Consider the following 21,283-nt stretch of genomic DNA (forward strand, 5'->3'; position numbering starts at 1 on the left):
GCAATGCATAAATATGTTAAAATAATAATATTCCACTAGTATTATGATTACTAACCTTTTGCAGACAATAACCATAAAGTGGAGGAGAATCGACATCAACTCAAACGATAAATCAATCGGACGATATCGAGAATCAGACTTATGTATGAATGGGTCAAGAACTCAGAATTGACACGATGAATTGGGCCAAAATTCACAAGTCTACATAAAGGAGCAATAGAGGAGGCCGCCAGCTGAAAGGTGGGCTGGTTGGAAGGTTCGGCTGAACCTCCCTCGCCTCCGTTGGATCTAGGTTTTGGCTGGACGGTTGAGATGAAGCCCCAATGACGGTTGGAGGGTATTACCGACCATTCCAACCGTCACAACCATCATAGTTCAGCTATAAAAGGAGCTCATCTCTTCACTTCAACACACACCTCAAGCAAAAGCTCTCTCATTTCTCTCAAGTTTAGTTTAGTAGTATCTAGCTGGTGGAATAAGAATAAAGTAGAAATCAGGAGTCCAGAAGTCTTCGGAAGAGTTCGGGTATGGCTCTAGTAACTTTCCTTTCCTCTTTTGTAAGCTTTGTACTTTTATTAGAATACTCTTCTTTATATATTTATGGTATTGAAATACTTTTCGAGTATATGAATGCCTACTTTACATAATTTTCATGTTATACTGAATATACGGCTAGCTTATCTGGGAGATGCTTTGGTGCGGGTATAATGTTTGCTTATGCAATTACTCTATGTCATGACGATGATATTAGAGTAGTATCTGGTAGTTTAGACGTGGTCTCTAGATTACGGGATATCATTATTTGGGGTTATATGCTGCGGATGAGAGGTGGATCGCTGATGGTGACAGCTCAGTACGGGTATTCCTCCGCGCCTGTATATAATCCTAAGTTAATTCCCTAGGGAGGGTATTCATCCGTATTTAGCCCCGGTTGTATGGTCATGACGGGCTGTCGTAAGGAACTCGGCAGTCAGGGGTGGCTTCTCGAAGTACAAGGAGGGTATCGGATAGAGGGTATTAGTTAGTATATTAGATAACTAGAATGTGTTTATACTATGTATATTAGAAGTATAGGAATAGGTTTTCTTTCTCATTTCTTTCCACTTAGCTTAGATAATATATCATGAGAATGAGTAGTTAATGCTTGTGTGTCATTCTACCCTTGGATTATCTTAACCCTTGCTTAGAATATGATTATCACAAGTAATATAAAAATTATTAGTCAAGTTCTCTCTACATGATCTTCCCACGGGATAAAATAAATACGATACCCTTAGAATACTCTCGGGTGAAATGCTATAATGGTATATCCGTGCGCTTGCGGATAAACTCTGTAACCATAATATACCAGGAGTATTTCTGTGCCATTGCTGGAAATTATATTTCTAATAATGTCGTTAAGAAATACCAACAATGACTTGATCTGTGTGGGAGGGCATGTATTGGGATACATGAATCCAACGAGTGGAGCGAATGACTTCATTTGGATTGAAGCCTGACATGTTGCCTTCAAGGAAACATGGATGTGCAACTCGTTTGAAGCCAACGAAGAGATGGATGGCTAGATTTGGCTTGAGTAGTGGCTATGAAATATAAGGGCATTTTGGGTTTCTCATAGGGGATAACCAACCATTTTCTGCTTATAAATAGATGGCTAAGTCTAGTGTTGAGACTTGCACCTTTGAGAGGAGAAAATGTGAGAGAATTATTCAGAGACTTGCACTAAGAATCAGAGTTTAGGAAACAAAATCTAAGAATATATACAAATAGTTAATTCATGAAAACCTAATCATATAATCTTTTTTATCATAATCTTATTATGTAATCACTACAAATTTTACAATAAATTCATAACAGAATCATGATAGAATTAGAGTACGAGCTAAAAAGAACTAAAGTATTTTACCTCGTCACAATTAGAAAAAAAATGATAAGATTATTTAACAATAAGACATTAGTTATAAAGGAAAACACAATTGCCACAATTGCCTCTCAAGTAACCTTTTTATATTGTGTAATATTATGAGTATGATGTTAAACCCATCTTTTATTAGCATTACTAAATAATTTATCATCGGGTGCAATATACAGCCAGAGATTGTTTTGTTGAATGAATATAAGTCTCGATGCGTCTTTACGTAGTCACTTAGCACGAATAGCTAGTAAAACCTTTCAATTAGGAAATTCCGGATGTTTACATGACGATTTATATCTCTTAGCTCGTGTGTATATCGTGAAAGAGAAACAACCAATTTTTAGTTAAAACCATTGTTTGGAAATATAGGTTTGGTTCTGGCATATTGCTCGTCACCTAAAACTTTCTATATGTTTTTATCATAATGTTAGACTAGTGCTTTGAAGATGATATTAGTAGCAACACTCTATGGGTAAAGCCTTAATATGTTTTTATTTTGCACGTAGGATATCAAGTTTCTTAAGACACGCTTTATAACACCTTCTCATTTCATTTTGTGCACATTGCTTTTGCTAACGCCAAAGTGAACATTTATGTATTCTCTTATTGTATGGCTTAACAACGGAAGACGTTAAAGAGTGGCCACATCCACTTAGTCTTATTGCAGCCACAATCAAGACTTTTGTAGTGTCAACATCAATTGCAATATTCTAATCCAATCACTATTTTTCTTTTCAAAATACATTGTACTGTGCTAATAGTTATTGTGAATTGGGTTAAAACTTTTGTTATCTCATAGCCCTTCAAATTTCCATTCCATACTTTGCTAGCAAATTATCAAATATTGTTGTCCGTTTGTCATGGGCATGAATAGGAAAAATAGACCCACGCTAGAGAGGGTTTGAGGGATGAGAACATGGGTTACCCTTCAAATAAGAATTTTGATGTCTACTACAATTTCTTTGAATAAAACTACAGTTTTATAATTTTAGCATAACTTTGGAGCGCGGCAGTTACCGTTACCCCTGCTCGTCGGTGCGCATGAGCTTTCCGATGTTGCGACTAGCTTGGCCGCTAGCTTGTCTTTGGTGTTGCACAGTCACCCAGTGGCCTCTTCAATCGAGAAATCCTTAATTTTGAGAAGAGCTCAATCGAGAGCAAAATCTGAGGACAACGTTGAGGAAGTTTGAACAACCTTACTATTTTCAATTCGGGCACCGAGGGTGGCGCTCGTGGTGATGAGGTCATTGAGACAAAGTGAGAACTCTTCGAAAAATTTGTCATCCTTGAACTTGATCGCATCGTACTGCTTTAGGAGAATATGCGCCTTGGACTTGTGCACACGATCACACCTACCTTCATCAGTTTGATGGAGTTCCATGTGTGCGAGAGTTGAGAGCATGTCCATCGGGATGGCCGGAGAATGGTCTCCCATGCCATCCAGTCCTCCTAAAACTCAACATCATAATATTTGACGGCTTCCCATAGACCCCCGGACTGTACAATCACCTTCATGGCTTTCGCAGTAGTTTGTCTTCGTGAGGGTGGGGTAGTATGCTGATCCACCCCCTTCCCCTCCCCCAAACACCTCCTTCACCATCCGTCTGTCCGTGAGCTCACGGTCGCCTTGTTCTCCACCCTCCCGATGACAATTGCAGCGCGAAGGAAGTGAGGGTGATCACCTGTGCCTACCGCCTTGTGGTGTGCGCGACGCCTGCGGCATCCTCCTCGCATGGGCTTGCTGGCAGCACCCTCGATGAGCCTAGAGCGGTGACTGTGGCTTGTGGCACCAGCCTGAGCCGATATGGCTCTAATACCACTTGTTAGCAAATCATAGGATTGCACTCATAGCTCATGAACAAACACTCGAAGATGATCAAAGCTAAATTCAGAGGAGAAAAAGTTTTGGTGTTGCTTAAACTTGATGTAGAGATTTCTTCTTTCTTTTATTTGACACAAATACAGGAACATGGCCTAACAAATTAGTTGATATGCTTGCTCCACCACCTGTCACAATTGAGCGCCATCCTACTTGTCAGATTGTGGCGCACAAGTTGCATACTACTCGTTTGACTTGAACTCACCCGTCTCAGGCATGCGACACTCTCCAACTCAATTGGAGCTACCCTATAGAATACGGGGAATGATAACAAACACCTAACATGCATGAAATGAATCCTAACTAACTTAACAAACTTGCAGGCACAAATTTACAAATGCAAGGGCAACAAAATCGTGATCGCCTCTAGCTTCAATCAACACTAAGTATCACTTCTAACCATCTCCCCGTTGAAAGTAGCTCACTTAAAAGTTCGAGCTACCTGCCCAAAATGTCCGACACCATCGATTGAATCACCACACGCTTCCACCGCCATTGACTCGAGCACCACGTCTAATCGCTTCCTTATCGATTGTAGCCCATCGAATGGTTCAGACGCCGCCTGAATTTTCGACTCCACCAATCAAACTCAGTAATATCGCCGTTGAGCTCCACCTTGCGTCAATGTCCCTCCTTGGATATTATGTGGAGTAGTCGCGGTGTGGGGCACCTCCATATTACCTCTGCCTTGGATCTCTTTCCATGGTTAGGTTCCGATACCACTTATTATAAAATCGGCAACAAAATTGACATTAGCAACCAAACACAGTAGAACGTTTAAATAAAAAAACGCAGTGGAACGCCATAGGAGATCTAAACATGATAACAACACCGATGCACGATATTGTTAATGGAGTTCAGCCGAAACATATATCTGAGGATACTTTGCTAGTACCTGTAATGTTTATACATAGAAACTTTTAGCATATAAATACTTCATATCAAAACATTTGAATCCGAATCTGAATCCGGATCGAAAATATAAGCTTTCAGCGTGCAAACTTCAGGTGTAAGCGCGAGTGTTCAATTGACTGGACCTTGCACAAACATTTGTGTGATTTCTCTCTTTTTTTTTTTTTGCTACAATGTTACATGGTGTACTCTTATTTATCACCTGATGAGTAACCTGCAGATGGTACATCAATCCTTCTGTACATTATGAAGTACTCCTAAATACATCTACTCAATGCAAAGTTTTCACCACAAAAAACAGCTCGAGGAACTTACAAAAATATTTACATTAGAACTCTGAACTCTGAATTCTGAAGCAGAGAAGCCAAACAAAACCAAAGAAACCTATGGCCATGGGAGTCCTCACCAGTGGCCGGTTATTAACGGAGTACTCACTCGATCGTCGTCGTCTCTACTTGTCGTTGCAGTAGAGGTGGCCACCGAGGGCGTCCTTGATCGCCGCAATGGCGGCCAGGTACCTGCTCCTCCGCTCCAGGTACCTCCCCTCCCGCGCCAGCCGCGCCGCCGCGTCGTCCAGCCGGAGCAGCGCCTGCTGCTCCTCCCGGTCCTCCACGACCTCCCTCGCCACGGCGAACGACAGCGACGACGGGGAGCAAGTCGCGCGGAACGGCAGCGGCGGCCGGCTCCACCCGAGCTTGTCCGACAGCGCCGCCACGTTCTTGAGCTGCTCCTCCACTCGCTCCACGAGGTGGCGCACCATGTCGCCGCCGCCGTCGCCGCCGCGTTCTTGGCTGGGCGGCGCGTCGGCCAGGGGCTGGACCCTCGCGACCACGTACGGCTTCGTCCTGACGGCGCCGACGACGCGGAACCGGTCGCCGCCGACGCAGGTGAGGAAGAACCGGCCGTCGACGAGCCGCTCGCACTCCACCACGTGCGCCACGCACCCCACCTCGCCGGCCGCCACCCCGCCCCCCACCCCGCCGCCGGAGTACACGACGCCGAACCTGGTGACCCCCTCCTGGAGCAGCGTGTGCACCATGATCCGGTACCGGAACTCGAACGCCTGGAGCTGCACCGTCGCGCCGGGGAAGACCACCGACGGGAACAGGACGATGGGGATCTCCGCCGCCTGCTCCTGCCGCCTCCTCGACGCCGCCGCGGCGCCCTCGTCCACGCAGCCGTGCAGGCTGCTGCCGCCCCTGCATTCGAGGCGCCTCTCTCCGGCGACACTTGCGGCGAGCCGTGCCGATGCAGGCTTTGGCCGCAGAGAAAACTGAGACGACGACGACGAAGAAGAAGAAGAACCGATGAAGCTGCGGTTGATCGGCCTTGCAAAGCTAGATGGAACTTGCAGCGTCTTGAGGGCCATATAAGTGATCAAATTCTTCACTTTATTTGTTTCAATCTGATGATGAGCTCTGTTTCAGAGAGATACAGATAATGAGATACAAACGGAAAACAAGAGGCAAAACATTAGTAAACCTTGTAAGCATCCAACAAGTATAATTATCTGATAAAAATGGGCAATCTTGGCACATAAATCAATGGACACAAGTACTACTGAATTACAGGTTTCAGAGAAAAGGATTATTATTCTGTGGTGGTTAAAATAGAGCAATCAAAGATGAGGTTTTGGTGTTTTGAACCTTTTATTAATACCTTTGTGTTTAACAATCTGATTTTTTTTTCATTATAAGAACAGAAACATGATTAATTAATTATCCAAACTCAAAAGCAAAGTTGGATCTAAATATCTGAAGAGCTCAGAGTGAGCAGCTCGCAAGTGGCAAAGTGAGTGGGATGCAAGATTCTTCTAGTTAGGTGCCATAGTGTGGTGCTGTGGTTGGATAAGCGCTTTATCCTCAATGGACGATTGATTGTGACAGGGCGACTATTCTGCAAGCATTATTACTACCTCCCTCCCAACAGCAACACCATCATTTCTAGGACAACAAAAAATAATTAATTAAGTTTAATCAAATCAAATCGCAATTTATTCTTATACTCATTTTTCTCCCATCAAAGATGAACAAAAGAGACATGAACTCGATCCCCCCACCCCACCCCCACCACATCAACCCTGATTTTTCAGAGACGCCGTTTGATCACCAGATCCAGAGTTCCAGCCTAGCGAGCGAGTTCATTCCCCGGACTGAAAACCCAACCCAAGAACAGAGACCAACAAAAAGGGAGAGGAAACCAGTCCCGGATAGATGGCTGGATCATCGCAATCAACAACGGGAAAACTGAATCATGCAGAAAGAAAGAAAGAAAGAAAGAAAGAAAGAACGTACCGATGGATGTGCAGAAGACTAAAATACCAATTAAACTCTCGTTTGTAAGCGGCGGTTGCAGCGGATGGGAGAGAGAGGAGGTGAAGAGAAGAGGTGATCCGAGAAGGAGAATTCAGGAGGAGGATGCCGAGGAAGAGGAGCCTGACTCTTCTTTGATAGAAGTCTGAAGAAGAAGTGGAGATAAGATAGAGGCTCCCACTTATAGCGAGTGAGAGAACTCGTTGGTTTGCTTCTCTGCACGTATCAGTATCGCCACCAGTGTAGTGCTATGGCAGTGGACACTGACAAACAAAGAAAGGGAAAAAAAAGGGAGCGGTTTTGTGGGCGACTCTGTTGGCGCCGATGCTGGAGCTGGCCTATGGCAGCCTGGCACGGTACCTGTGTCGGGTTGCGACCCGCAAGTTGCAATCACGCCATGGAGCTGGAAGAAGCACGAGGAGGAGGAGGAGGAGGAGGGGTTGTGGATAAGGAGGACTAGAAAAAACTTAGCATCAGATATGTACGGACAAACGAACAAACATGATATGGATGGTTTGGAGCACGGCACAGCGCCTCGAACTTTGCCCTGCTACGCTCTACTCCATCCTTTAAAAAAAAAAAGACAACATATAAACAAATACATGTTGTCTCTTATAATACAATGAGATTGTCCAGATTCATTGTATAACTTCTAGGTTATCTTTTTTTTTAAACAGAGGGAGTGAGTTATAAGTTTTTTTCGGGTTGAGGTCTAACTTACATAACTAAGCTTACACCAGTTGTAGTAGGGTGGTACAAGTGTAGCTCAGAAATACTCCCTCCGTTTCGAAATGTTTGACACCGTTGACTTTTTAGCACATGTTTGACCGTTCGTCTTATTCAAAAACTTTTGTAAGATATGTAAAATTATATGCCTACATAAAAATATATTTAACAATGAATCAAATGATAGGAAAAGAATTAATAATTACTTAAATTTTTTGAATAAGACGAAAGGTCAAACATGTGATAAAAAGTCAATGGCGTCAAACATTTTGAAACGGAGGTAGTAGTTAATAGTAAGTGTAGTATAGTGAGCTTAAAATTTAAGAGTGTGACATGTGTATCTCGAGAATAAGAAAGTATGGCATGACACAGTTACGACAACGAAGCAAATACATGTCTAAAAAAACTATGGCATGACTAAAATGTGGTAACCAAGCAAACATCTCCTACGGAGTCATCGTTTTGCTTATTCACAGAATAAGTGAAATGACATATTTGCAAACGTAAAGCAATTTGTAAATAAAACTTTTATATACGTGTTATTAGCGATCTAAAAGCAAAAGCTAAAAAAAAACTTCGATGAAAAAAATCTTAAAATCAACTCTAAATTTAAGGTTGAAAAATTAAATTTTTATTGATAAGTATAAGTATAAGCGAAAAGATGAGACGGTTGGCTAGTGAATGTTACTCCCATGGATAGCCATCGTTCATCGCGGGCTGCTTTGCCATGTCGTTTCTGCAGAAATTTGGTAACTTTTTTTTTCTCTAAAGTACCGTTTCGATAATCACGTTGCCTTGTATGTCCATTAGAGTAGCAGTGGACGCAAACATTATGTACTCGTTACTACACAAAACTACAAAATGGATGCGCATTTCTTATGACAAGTATAACCACAATTTACAGAGGGTAACCGTGCACAGGTGCAGAAGTGCAGAGAGGTGTTTGTTACCTTGATCCCCTTTCGCCAACACCTACTGCATGCACTTATTAGCTAGTTTCCTTCTTCAGGGACAGCACAAGCAGCAAACTCGAGATCCTAAAGAGAGACGGGAAGAAGAAGAAGAAGAAGAAGAAGAAGATAACCCAAAGAGAGACACCAGCAGAGATGTAAGTACCGTATGGGACTATTTGGAGATGTAGAGGCTGCATGTCTGCCTGCTTATGTACTCCTCCTGCACGGTGCAGACTTCAGAACGCTAGCTACTACTAGTAGTAGCTGATTTTGATGCTCCAGATGCCATCTCTGGAGGAGGAGTATTTGGATAACAAACCAAGTTGCAAGCTGAGACAAAGATGAGACCGCCGGTTTCTCGCCGTCCCTGTTGGCGCCGCCGCACCTTGTTTACGTATACAGCATTACAATACACACTCTGACCCTAGCTAGAAGGTTGCCTTGGCCTGTGTGGTCAGCGTCCGTCTTGACGAGGAGGAGCCAAGTAATAATAACAGTGGTGACTTCACTTTACTAGTATCTATCTGTCCCTTGACAAGCTTCAAACTCCAATCAAAACCCAACTTCAATAATTCTAGGGGGAAAATTTTTTTTGGAATATGCAAGATGCACATCTTTGTATTAAGAGAAATGAAGATTATTTACAGAGTTTTGAAAATGAAAATAAAGTAGGGGACAGGGTACCGGATGGACAACAAAATCTAAGGCCTAATCTCCTATAAAATTTTGCGACCGCCACTCTGTGGTCGGTAGAGGTAACTCCGGCATGGCCGCGTTCGCTAAGCGCCAAAGCTCGGCCTCGGCCGCCATCACCTTTGCCACTTCGACCCAGGTCTTTTGCTGTTGGTTGAAGACCCTGTTGTCCGCTCCTTCCAAATAGTCCAAGCTATCAAAGCTGCAATGGTGTCGAATCCTCGTCGCTGAGCTTTGGCAACCTTCATTCTCTTGTCACAAAGCCATAAGAGGAAGGAGGGTTCGTTGAATTGCAGTATGTCCGACAAATCAATTGCTCGGAGTGCGAACCACCACAGTTGACGTGACTCCGGGCATGCGACCAGGAGATGGTCAATCGTCTCGTCACCTTGATCACACAGGACACACCAATCAGGATGTGGTAAACCCCGTCTCTGCAAACGATCGGCCGTCCAACATCTGTTTAGTGCCACTAACCACAGGAAATAGCGGCATCGGGGTGGTGCTAATGACCCCCAGATAAGCTTGTCCTGGAATTGGACCCTTCCCACAAACATGGACTGATAAGCTGAGCGAGCTGAGTATTCTCCTGACGACTCCCATCTCCAGATGATTGAAACCGGCTCTTCCGATAGGGCATCCAAGGATTGCAAAGATGTCCACAAGCTGAGGTACTCTAGGATAGCTTGGATTCCCAAAGCCCCAGATATATCCCAGATCCATGTTCTACCTTGGAGTGCTTCGCGAACCGTCCTGCGATTCCGCGTTCTTGCTGCGACCGCTGCATGCACAGCCCGCGCAAGGGTGCGGATTGACGACCCTTGGATCCAGTTGTCTTCCCAGAAGAGCACATTCTTTCCATTGCCGACTCGACATGTCAAAGAGACTTGGAGCAGGTTCCTCTCCTTTTGCGAGATCGGAACGTTGAGTCCATGCCATGGCTTTTCCGGCGATGTCCTCAGTTGCCAAGCCCAGCGGCACCGGAGCGCAAGTCCCATGCGTTCAAGATCAAGGACACCCAATCCACCTTACGATTTGGGTGCACAAACCCATGCCCAAGCAACCAGGCAGCTCCCACCACTAGGCACTTGCTTTCCCGGCCCAGAGGAAGCCGCGACGGACCTTATCGATTCTCTTTATCACCCACTTTGGCACATTGATGGCCATCAGCAGATAGATCGGTATAGAGCTTAATACCGCATTTACCATAGTGACCCGACCAATGGGCGCCATCTGCTCTGCCTTCCATACCGGCAACCGAGAGGCTATCTTGTCCACAAACGGCTGCAGGTCTTCTTTGCGAAGACGGAAGATGGAAAGGGGCAGTCCTAAATAAGTGCAAGGGAATGCTGCGACCTGACATGGAAGTTCATCCTGGATCAGTGCAATGTTGTCGTCGTTGCACTGAATTGGGAGAGCTGCACACTTGGCGAAATTCGCCCTAAGCCCTGTTGCTTCCCCAAAGATGTGTAGGATTTCCTTTGTTGTACTGATTTCCTCAGGATCCGACTGAATGAAAACGACCGCGTCGTCCACGTAGAGGGAAGTTCGGTAGGGCAGGTGCAGCGGCTGTAACAGCCCTTCATTCTCTGCTTTAGAGAAAAGAGAGCTTAACGAGTCCATAGCGAGGACAAACAGCATGGGAGAGATTGGATCCCCCTGGCGCAACCCTCGCCGGTGCAAGATAGGGTTCCCTGGTATGCCATTGATCAGGACCCGCGTGCTTGCTGTTCGGAAAAGCATGGCAATCCAAGCACACCAACGGCTACTGAACCCTTTGTGTTCCAGAACCTCTATAATGAATTGCCAGGAGATGGAATCGAATGCCTGCGCAATGTCGAGCTTCAAAAGCAAGGAGGATTGCTTCCGCTCATGCAACCGCTTCGCTAGGGGGAAATTGAGTCATTGAGATGACAATTCGACCTCAAACTCCTCTAAATTTTCTAATCGCAAGCCACTCCAATTGTGCAACAACACAAAGTTCACTTCTTTTTTTTAACTGAAAAAAAACCTGAAACAATAACTTGCATGGCTGCCAACAAGTAGAGATGACGATACTTGACGAGAGGCGAGGTCGTCAGTCCCGTCCAGCATTCCAGCAATATGGACGAACCTCATTGACAATCAAACCGACATGATGTCCTTTCTACCACATTTTCCTCTTTCTTCAGATTGTCTTAGAATCTGAAGAATTAATTTCCTATGTGTAATCCAGCTTTATTGTCATTCTAATATGTAGGATCGAAACACAAGAACTAAGCCAACCAAATGAGGGGTGAATGTTTGGTATACCCAAAAACCGAAAACTTTTAGCGGAAATAAAAGTTACCCTCAATTTCGATGAGATCGGTCTGACTGGAGTAGATTAGCCGGTCTGACCGAAGCATAGCCGCCGGTCTGACCGGTGTTGATCTACCGGTCTAACCGCCAAAACTCGTCGCTGCCTCCTGTCGCCGAAGCCGGTCTGACCGCTGTGTGCCCACTGGTTGGACCGCCGCGATGCCACTGGTCTGACCACCGGTGCGCCGCCGTTAGACTGCCGAAACCCGGTGAAACACAAATCGAAGAACTCTTAAAGTAGATGACAACTTTGTTGATTCTCTCTGTGTTTACAAAGTGCACCAACAGCACTCCTTACAAAAATTTCTACTTAACTCGAAACCCTAACTCACAACTCAACTCAATTGCTCTCTAAAGCGATACCGGGAAGCCTCACGCTCCCCCTTTATTTATACATGATGTAGGCAGCCTAAATCCACGAACCAAACTCATACTAGGAGTCCTAAACACCTTAGGAAACCCTCTAGTACAAGAAACAAACTTTACATAACCAATCGTACCACATTTGGACTCCTTCCAAATTCGACTCCGCATCCCACACGCACACAATACCTCCATCGTATGCCATATGGAATCTCCATCAACCACGTGCATCAACTCTAGCCTAAGTATTCCACATGATCTCTGACCACCACGGACGTCGTCTTATCCCCAAGCCGACTCCCGGTCCATCACCGCAAATACTCTCCCGAGGCATCGAGTCACCTCCACATGAAATAAACAAAGAAACCATATTCTGAGACCAAGCTATCTCCAACTTGACTCATTAGTAGCAAACAACAGAATTACATACGTATAGTATCCATCTAGAAGCCATAATCATGAAACAATCACGGATATCCAAACAAACAACCCGAAACCGAAACCGACACAGCGTCGGCCGGTCAGACCGCAGGTTGGCCGGTCTGACCGTGCATATACCGCCGGTCTAACCGCCAACATCTGCCTGGTCACATAAAATAATAGAACTTATGATTCACCTGTAAATCCAATCATCTCCAAAACCACTTCGTGAATAAATTCTAAATAACAAAACCAATAATCTCCAATGCCCAATTGTTCATTACAGAATAATAATAAAAAACACCTTTGATTTTTACAATCTCCCCCTTGATGAACACATTGGCAAACCCATCAAAAATGTTTTGGTGTTTGGAAAAATAAAAACAAAAGTGGTAAAAAGCACACTTCGTACAAACGTACACATCGTGCTCGAAAAACCAAAAGAAAACTTCTCCCCCTTTTTAAAAGAAAGAAATTCCCAATTGAACCAAAAACATGCTCTTCTCAACAACTCTTCAAAAATTCACCTTGCTTCTCCCAAAAATCCAAAAATTTGCACATTACTTCTCCTCCTTTTGACAATGATTTCATCAAGCATAGGAATTATGTTCATTAATGTTCAAGAGCTTATCTTACATATAGCATATCAAGTCATGTGTTGCAATAAAAAGAAGATGAATCCATCTATAACAGAACAAGCATGCATTAAAGTATAACCATGAACCAAAGATTTTATAATTAAGCTTGAATCAACAATCAAATGTCATGATTTCATACGATTTATAATGCAACATCTTAACAAGCACATAAGTTGAAGAATAGACACTAAACACATTTACCTATTGCATTAATCACCCTTTCTCAAATAACCTTTATCACAAAAAAATCAAGAGAATTTTTTTCAATTTTTTTCTTTTCTTGAGCTTTTTCTCATATTTTTCTCTTTTATTCCGGGTACGTCCCTGCCATCAAGACTGTTTCCAGGGATTCGGCACCCATTATTTTGCTCACATCGAATACGTCCGTGTCGTCAATACTGTTTCCAAGGATTCGGTATTCATTTTTTTCATATTTTTTATTCTCTTTTTCACAATGAGCAATGAAAGCTATTTGAAGAATAACAAGTCAATAAAGCATATATATAGAGCATTTATAGATCAAACCATATGCTAGCATCAACATTGCATATTTGCTTAATTCAAGTAGAATTTAAGTGTCATGCATCATCTCTCTTAAAAGTAAAATCTAAATCTCATGAAAAGACTAGAATACATACAAGCTATGCTAGAGACAAATAAACCTTCAAAATATTGCTAGCATGCACAAGAAAATACCATATGCATAAACAAAGCTCTCTTTTCTCAATTTTTTTCTCATTATCATATTATTGCTTGATAAAACCATGAGGTACAAACTCCCCCTCAAACCATGCCAAAAGGATGAATTATGCCCAATTCACCACGAAGAAAAGCAAAGCGATTAGAATCTAAAGGTTTAGAGAAAATATTAGCAATTTGCAACTTTGTATCCAAAAACTGTAATTCAACATCTCCTTTCTCAACATGATCCCTCAAAAAGTGAAAACGAATATCAATGTGCTTTGTGCGTGAGTGTTGAACAGAATTATTAGCAATATTGATAGCACTAGTATTATCACAAAAGAGATGTACTTTCTCAAAAGTAAGACCATAATCTTTCAAACTAGATAAAAGCCAAAGAATTTATGAACAACAACTAGCAGCAGCAACATATTCAGATTCAGCAGTTGATTGAGCAACACTAGATTGTTTCCTAGAAGACCATGCAATCAATGATATACCAAGAAAATGACATGTTCCACTAGTACTTTTCCTATCAATTCTACAACCTTCAAAATCAGCATCGGAATATCCACTTAAGCATATAGAAGATGAAGTAGAATACCAAATTCCAAACTCAAGTGTATGATTCAAATACCTCATTATTCGCTTGATCGCTTGACGATGTGAAGCACGAGGAGAAACTTGAAAGCGTGCACACAAACACACAGCAAACTGTATGTCTGACCTAGAAGCAGTTAGATACAACAAAGATCCAATCATACTTCTATACTCTTTTTGATCAACAGCTTCACCATCTTCATCAGGATCCAACACAGTTGTAGAACCAATTGGTGTTGAAATTGGCTTGCAATTCTCCATCTTGAACCATCTCAAAAGATCCTTCGTATACTTCGTTTGATGCACAAAAGTACCTTGAGGTGTTTGCTTAATTTGCAATCCCAAAAACTACGATAACTCACCCGTCATGCTCATCTCAAATTCCCTGCGCATAGTCTCAGCAAAATCTACAACTAAAGCGTGAGTCGAACAACCAAAGATGATATCATCCACATAAATCTGAACGAATAGTTGATTATCACCATGCTTAAGAACAAAAAGCGTTTTGTCAACCTTTCCCATTGTAAAACCTTTTGCAAGCAAAAAGTTCTTAAGCCTGTCATACCATGCCCTAGGAGCTTGTTTCAAACCATACAAAAGCTTTAGACAATTTAAAAATATGGTTGGGAAAATCAGGATTTTCAAAACCTGGTGGTTGTTTGACACAAACTTCCTCCTGTATAAAACCATTTAGAAAAGCACTTTTCACATCCATTTGATACAATTTAAAACCTTTTGAAGCAGCAAAAGCCAACAAAAGTCTAATTGTCTCAATTCTAGCAACAGGAGCAAAAGTTTCATCAAAATCCAAACCCTCAACTTGAGTAAAACCTTGAGCAACAAGTCTAGCTTTATTTCTCACAATCAAACCATCCTCATTTTGTTTATTTTTGAAAACCCACTTGGTTCCAATAATATTATGTCTAGAAGGTGGTTCAACTAAAGTCCAAACTTTGTTTCTCTCAAAATTTTCAAGTTCTTCATGCATAGCGTTAATCCACGATTCATCAGTTAATGCATGTGACACATCTTTGGGTTCAATAGAAGCAACAAATGTAGAATTTGCACAAACATCATGAGTCGTTACATTAGACCTTGTAGTCCGCTCACCTATATTACCAATGATTTGTTCCGGCGGATGTCGTCGTTGAATGTGCAAAGGAGCAGCAACTTCTGAAGTTGATCTATGTTATGTATCAGTACTGGTCGAAGTAGTAATTTCTGGAGGACCATCTCGAACAGCATCAACAGAACCCTCAGCAGACGACCCTGGCCGGTCTGACCACTCCTCATGAGCCGGTCTGACCGGAGGTATGCCGGCGGTCTGACCGGCCTAGCGCCCGGTTTGACCGGACGAGCCAACCTCATCGTCGTCGTTGTCGTCGCTCTCGTCTTCAAAATTACGATCATCTTCCCCCTGAACCTGTGACAGTGTACCTGAAATATCGGGTCTAGTACCTAGACTAGCCTCATCAAAAGAAACTTCGCAAGTCTCAACGATTTTGTTAGTCTTCAAAATAAGTACACGATAGCCACGAGTATGTACGGGGTAACCAAGAAACAATCCATCGGTAGGACGTGCCTCAAACTTATCCAAATTTCTAGATTTCAAGACAAAGCACTTGCAACCAAAAACACGCAAATATGAAACTTTGGGTTGACGTCCAAATCAAAGTTCATAAGAAGTTTTTCCAAGTTTTGATCTCAAGAAAACTCGATTTGAAATATAACCAGCAGTGTTAATCGCCTCAGCCCAAAATTTTCTAGGAGTTTTATATTCATCCAACATCGTTCTAGCCATCTCAACCAAAACACGATTTTTCCTTTCAACAACACCGTTTTGTTGTAGAACACGAGGAGAAGAAAATTCATGTTCAAGACCTCTTTCATTGCAAAATTGTTCAAATGAAGCATTTTTAAATTCACCACCATTATCACTTCAAATTCTTTTCAAAGAACCAGGAAATTCAAGCTCCAATCGAAGAAACAAACCACGAAAGTGTTGAAAAGCTTCGTCCTTAGTTGCCATAAAGAAAACCCAAGAATATCGAGAAAAATCGTCAACAATAACCAACACATACCACTTTCCTCCAACAGATTGCACTCTAGCTGGACCAACTATGTCCATGTGTAATAGCTGTTCCGGTGCATCCGTCATCACAGAAACAATAGGAGCATGTGAAGAAGCAACCATCTTAGCATGACGACACGGTGTACAAACCAAATCAAGATCTTTCTTAAGTTTAGGCAAACCACGAACAAGATCTAAACCACTTAACCTAGTGAGATGATCAAAACCAACATGTCCAAGTCTACGATGCCAAATCATCACATCTTTATCAAACTTAGCAACCAAACATGTTATCACAGGTGAAACAGGATTTTCGAAATCAGCTTTAAACACTCTTCCATAGCGAGAAATATTCAACACAGAATCACCACAAGAATCAAAAACTTTACTTCCAGTTTTCTTAAAGTGAACCTCAAAATTTTTATCAACAATTTGTGAAACCGAAAGCAAATTGTACTTTAAGTCCTCAACCAAAGCTACATTCTTCAATTCAAATTTTTCATTTACCTTTACCAAACCTGTAGCAAGGACGGCACTTGTAGAAGCATCACCAAAGATAATCGATTCAGTCTTGGATGCCTTTTTGAGAGAGGAGAACCAATTTTTATCACCGGTCATGTGCCGCGAACAACCGGAATCCACGATCCACATGTTCTCCTTCCTTGCCACCAAAGCCTACACACAAGTAGAAGTTGAAGCCTCAGTACTAGGGTTAGATGATAATAAAAATTTAGGAATCCAGTACTGAGACACACGACCAGAAGATCCAATAGGCATATATCCACGTGCAAAATCAATTTTAGAATTTTCAGAAAAATTCCTCCGAGGCCGGTCTGACCAAGGTATAGTGGCCGATCTGACCGCCTCTGTACCGCCGGTCTGACCGGTGCTCAGCAGCGGGTCTGACCGCGGGACCCACTGCGGTCTGACCGGTTTCCTCGAGGGAAAACCCGATTTTTACCACTTTGATTTTGCAAAAGCAATCTCTCTCTCATTTTTCTGTTTATGAGCTAATCTGAAACAAAAACCAACAATATGTCCATCTTTGCCACAAAAAGAACAAGTATATTTTTCACGATGATTAGACACATTGGAAGCATTAGGAGATTTAGCAACACAAGCAACAATAGGAGATTTTGCATGCACAACATTGGATTTTGAAGAAGATGCATTCAAGGTAGACATAATACCAGCAGATTTAAACACAGTTTTGTTAGTATCAGGTTTAACCAAAATCTCACTTCTAGCACCAACACCTAACACAACAGGAGGACGTCTAGAATTATGAGCATAAGGATTAAAACCTAAACCACGGTTATGTGTGCTAACCTTTGATTGATCCAAAATCATGTTGAGGTTCTTTTTACCATTAGAAAATCTTAGCAAAGAATTTTTCAAATAAGAAACCTCTATTTCCAAATTAGCACAATTTTCACAATCTACCATGACACCTTTGCTTTTACGACATTTAGGGCAAGAAAGCACTTCATTGTTTTTCACAACATCTTCCATGTACTAAACACGACCTAAAGCATCTTTCAATTTCATCTTATTCAAATCACATGTTGAGCAAACCAAAACATCATGAGGTTGTTTTAACTTTTTAGCAGAAATCATGTTAAACATCAAACTAGCATGAAAAGCAATTTGATATTTTTGCATCAACTTTTTAGTTAAAAACAACTCATCCAAAGTGCGTGTGTGCAAAGCAAAACTACAAGCAAGAGAAGATCTATTTTTCAAATCATGTGCAACATTAACATCTCTAATTTTTGAAATCTCATTCATTAAAACCTCACAATTTTCGCAATCATCATCATTAGGAATAAGAGACTTTAATCTAGCAATTTCAGATTTAAGAGATTCAATGATAAATTCCTGTTTTCTATACATCTTCTCACATTTCTTATTCTTTTCACTCAAAATATTAATAGCTTCCTCAAAAGCACTTACCTCATTATCTTCATACTCTGTGTCAGATTCACCACGCGCCATGAAGCAAACATCGGAGATGTTCTTTCCCTTATCATCATCTCCACTTTCACCATCTACATCACTTAGTGGCTCGAAGGCGGCGCAAACTTGTTGAAAAGCCTTCCTGAGATTCTCCAGCTTCCTCTCTTGGTATGAACCCTTCGGCTTGTTGTTGTTATTCTTCTCACCATCTTTGTCTTCTCTTTTGCCTCTCCCAAGCTTAGGACAATGAGAACGAAGATGATCAATTTTAACCACATTCAAAGCAACGATTTGGACCACCTCTTTTCCTGTTCCTGGCATTATTCATAGCTCGAGCAATTCTGTTAGCAACCAAAGCCAAATCCTCCTCCTCAATTTGTTCGAGTTGATCATCGGATGTGGCATTAAAAACAGCAAGAAAAGAAGGCTTAGATGAAGAAGCATCAACATCCAAAGAAGAAGAAGAAGAAACCAAAGCACTCGCTTAGAATCAACTTTCCGAGAAAGAACATTCATCTCATGTGTTTTCAATTTTGTGTAAAGTGAATCCAAAGTCAAAGTAGTCATGTTAACAGACTCCTGAATAGATGTAACTTTCATCTCCCAAATAGACATGTCAAGACCATTCAAAAAGTGACGAGAAATCTCAGATTGTGGATAATTAGTATCATAAGAAGAATCAATAGATCTAATATCACTCAAAATTTTATTAAACCTAGAAAGATAATCATCCAAAGCTTCTCCAGGTTTCATCTCAAATTTAATGTACTCTTTTTTGAAAAGATCTCGACGAAGTTCTTTAATGTTATTAGTTCCTTGATGAAAATTACTCAAAGCATTCCAAATCTCATGAGCAGTTCGAAGATGAGCAACACGATCATAATCCGAACGAGAAATCCCACTCAAAAGAATATTGCGAGCTTTGCAATTTTGTTCAAACTCAATTTTTAAAGCAGCAGTATTAATCTCTTCAGGAATCACATAAGGATGAGAAACTTTTCTCCAAATATCATAATCTTCAGCCATAATATAAGATTGCATCTTACTACACCAACGAGAAAAATCCATTCCATCGAAAACATGAGGCTTAGTTGAAAACCTAGCGGGAGTAGCCATGGCAAAAAAAACTCTAAATCGATAAAAATCCAAAGAAGAAAACAAGGCTCTGATACCACTTGTAGGATCGAAACACAAGAACTAAGCCAACCAGAGGGGGGTGAATGGTTGGTATACCCAAAAACCGAAAACTTTTAGCGGAAATAAAAGTTACCCTCAATTTCGATGAGATCGGTCTAACCGGAGTAGATTAGCCGGTCTGACCGAAGCGTAGCCGCCGGTCTGACCGGTGTTGATCTACCGGTCTAACCGCCAAAACTCGTCGCTGCCTCATGTCACCGAAGCCGGTCTGACCGCTGTGTGCCCGCCGGTCGGACCGCCGCGATACCGCCGGTTAGACCGCCCGAAACCCGGTGAAACACAAATCGAAGAACTCTTAAAGTATATGACAACTTTATTGATTCTCTCTGTGTTTACAAAGTGCACCAACAGCACTCCTTACAAAAATTTCGACTAAACTCGAAACCCTAACTCAAAACTCAACTCAATTGCTCTCTAAAGCGATACCGGGAAGCCTCACGCTCCCCCTTTATTTATACATGAGGTAGGCAGTCTAAAGCCACGAACCAAACTCATACTAAGAGTCCTAAACACCTTAGAAAACCCTCTAGTATAAGAAACAAACTTTACATAACCAATCGTACCAAATTTGGACTCCTTCCAAATTCGACTCCGCATCCCACACGCACACAATATCTCCATCGTATGCCATATGGAATCTCCATCAACCACGTGCATCAACTCTAGCCTAAGTATCCTGCATGATCTCTGACCACCACGGACGTCGTCTTAACCCCAAGCCGACTCCCGGTCCATCACCGCAAATACTCTCCTGAGGCATCGAGTGACCTACACATGAAATAAACAAAGAAACCATATTCCAAGACCAAGCTATCTCCAACTTGACTCATTAGTAGCAAACAACAGTATTACATACGTATAGTATCCATCTAGAAGCCATAATCATGAAACAATCACGGATATCCAAACAAACAACCTGAAACCGAAACCGACACAGCGTCGGCCGGTCAGACCGCGGGCTGGCCGGTCTGACCGCGCATATACCGCCTGTCTGACTGGCAACACCTGCCCAGTCTAACCGGTCACATAAAATAATAGAACCTGTGATTCACCTGTAAATCCAATCATCTCCAAAACCACTTCGTGAATAAATTCCAAATAACAAAACCAATAATCTCCAATGCCCAATTGATCATCACAGAATAATAATCAAAAATACCTTTGATTTTACATAATCCTGTAACAAGTTTGCAAAAAACATGGCTATCCATTTGTTGCTATCTCGTTCTTTCAAGTAAATCCTGTAACAAATTAATCTGTCTTTCTAATCCACCTATCTTGTTCATGTACTTTTTTTCTCTCATTTTTGTTATCCATTTGGGCCTGCATTCCCAACACGAAATGGGCTACAACGAGCTCTAATTACATCAACGTCATCAATGATATTATGCAGAAAGGAACTAACTGATGGCCCATTGGTCCAAGCCCACGATCAGGACATGATTAGAATTTAGAAAGGCGCCGAAACCCAAGATTGCATTTGAACTAATCACAACAGATTGCAACAAAAAGCAACTGCAGATTAGTACTTCTGAACTGAGTACAACAGCACCAATTAACCTACTCCCAAAATGGAGATGAATCGGACTGTACATCCAAATTCATCAAATTTGAAAGGAAACGAAAA

At 42.0% G+C, this 21,283-nt stretch overlaps 1 protein-coding gene across 1 annotated transcript; it reads right to left on the reverse strand.

The window, feature by feature from the left end:
• Positions 1–4,816: 4,816 nt before the first annotated feature.
• LOC127765126 (uncharacterized) lies at positions 4,817–7,483 on the reverse strand. The gene is made up of 2 exons (XM_052289963.1): positions 7,001–7,483; positions 4,817–6,124 (listed from the first exon to the last, which is right to left on the reverse strand). Exon 2 carries the CDS (start codon positions 6,073–6,075, stop codon positions 5,158–5,160), a length of 918 nt encoding a protein of 305 aa, XP_052145923.1. The 5' UTR covers positions 6,076–6,124; positions 7,001–7,483; the 3' UTR covers positions 4,817–5,157.
• Between the last annotated feature and the right edge of the window lie 13,800 nt (positions 7,484–21,283).

This window comes from Oryza glaberrima, chromosome 3, assembly GCF_000147395.1.
Source record: "Oryza glaberrima chromosome 3, OglaRS2, whole genome shotgun sequence".
Classification (NCBI taxonomy): Eukaryota; Viridiplantae; Streptophyta; class Magnoliopsida; order Poales; family Poaceae; genus Oryza; species Oryza glaberrima.

Coding starts and splice junctions, on each gene's coding strand:
- LOC127765126 (XM_052289963.1), bottom strand. CDS start 6,075: ATGGCCCTCAAGACGCTGCAAGTTCCATCTAGCTTTGCAAGGCCGATC.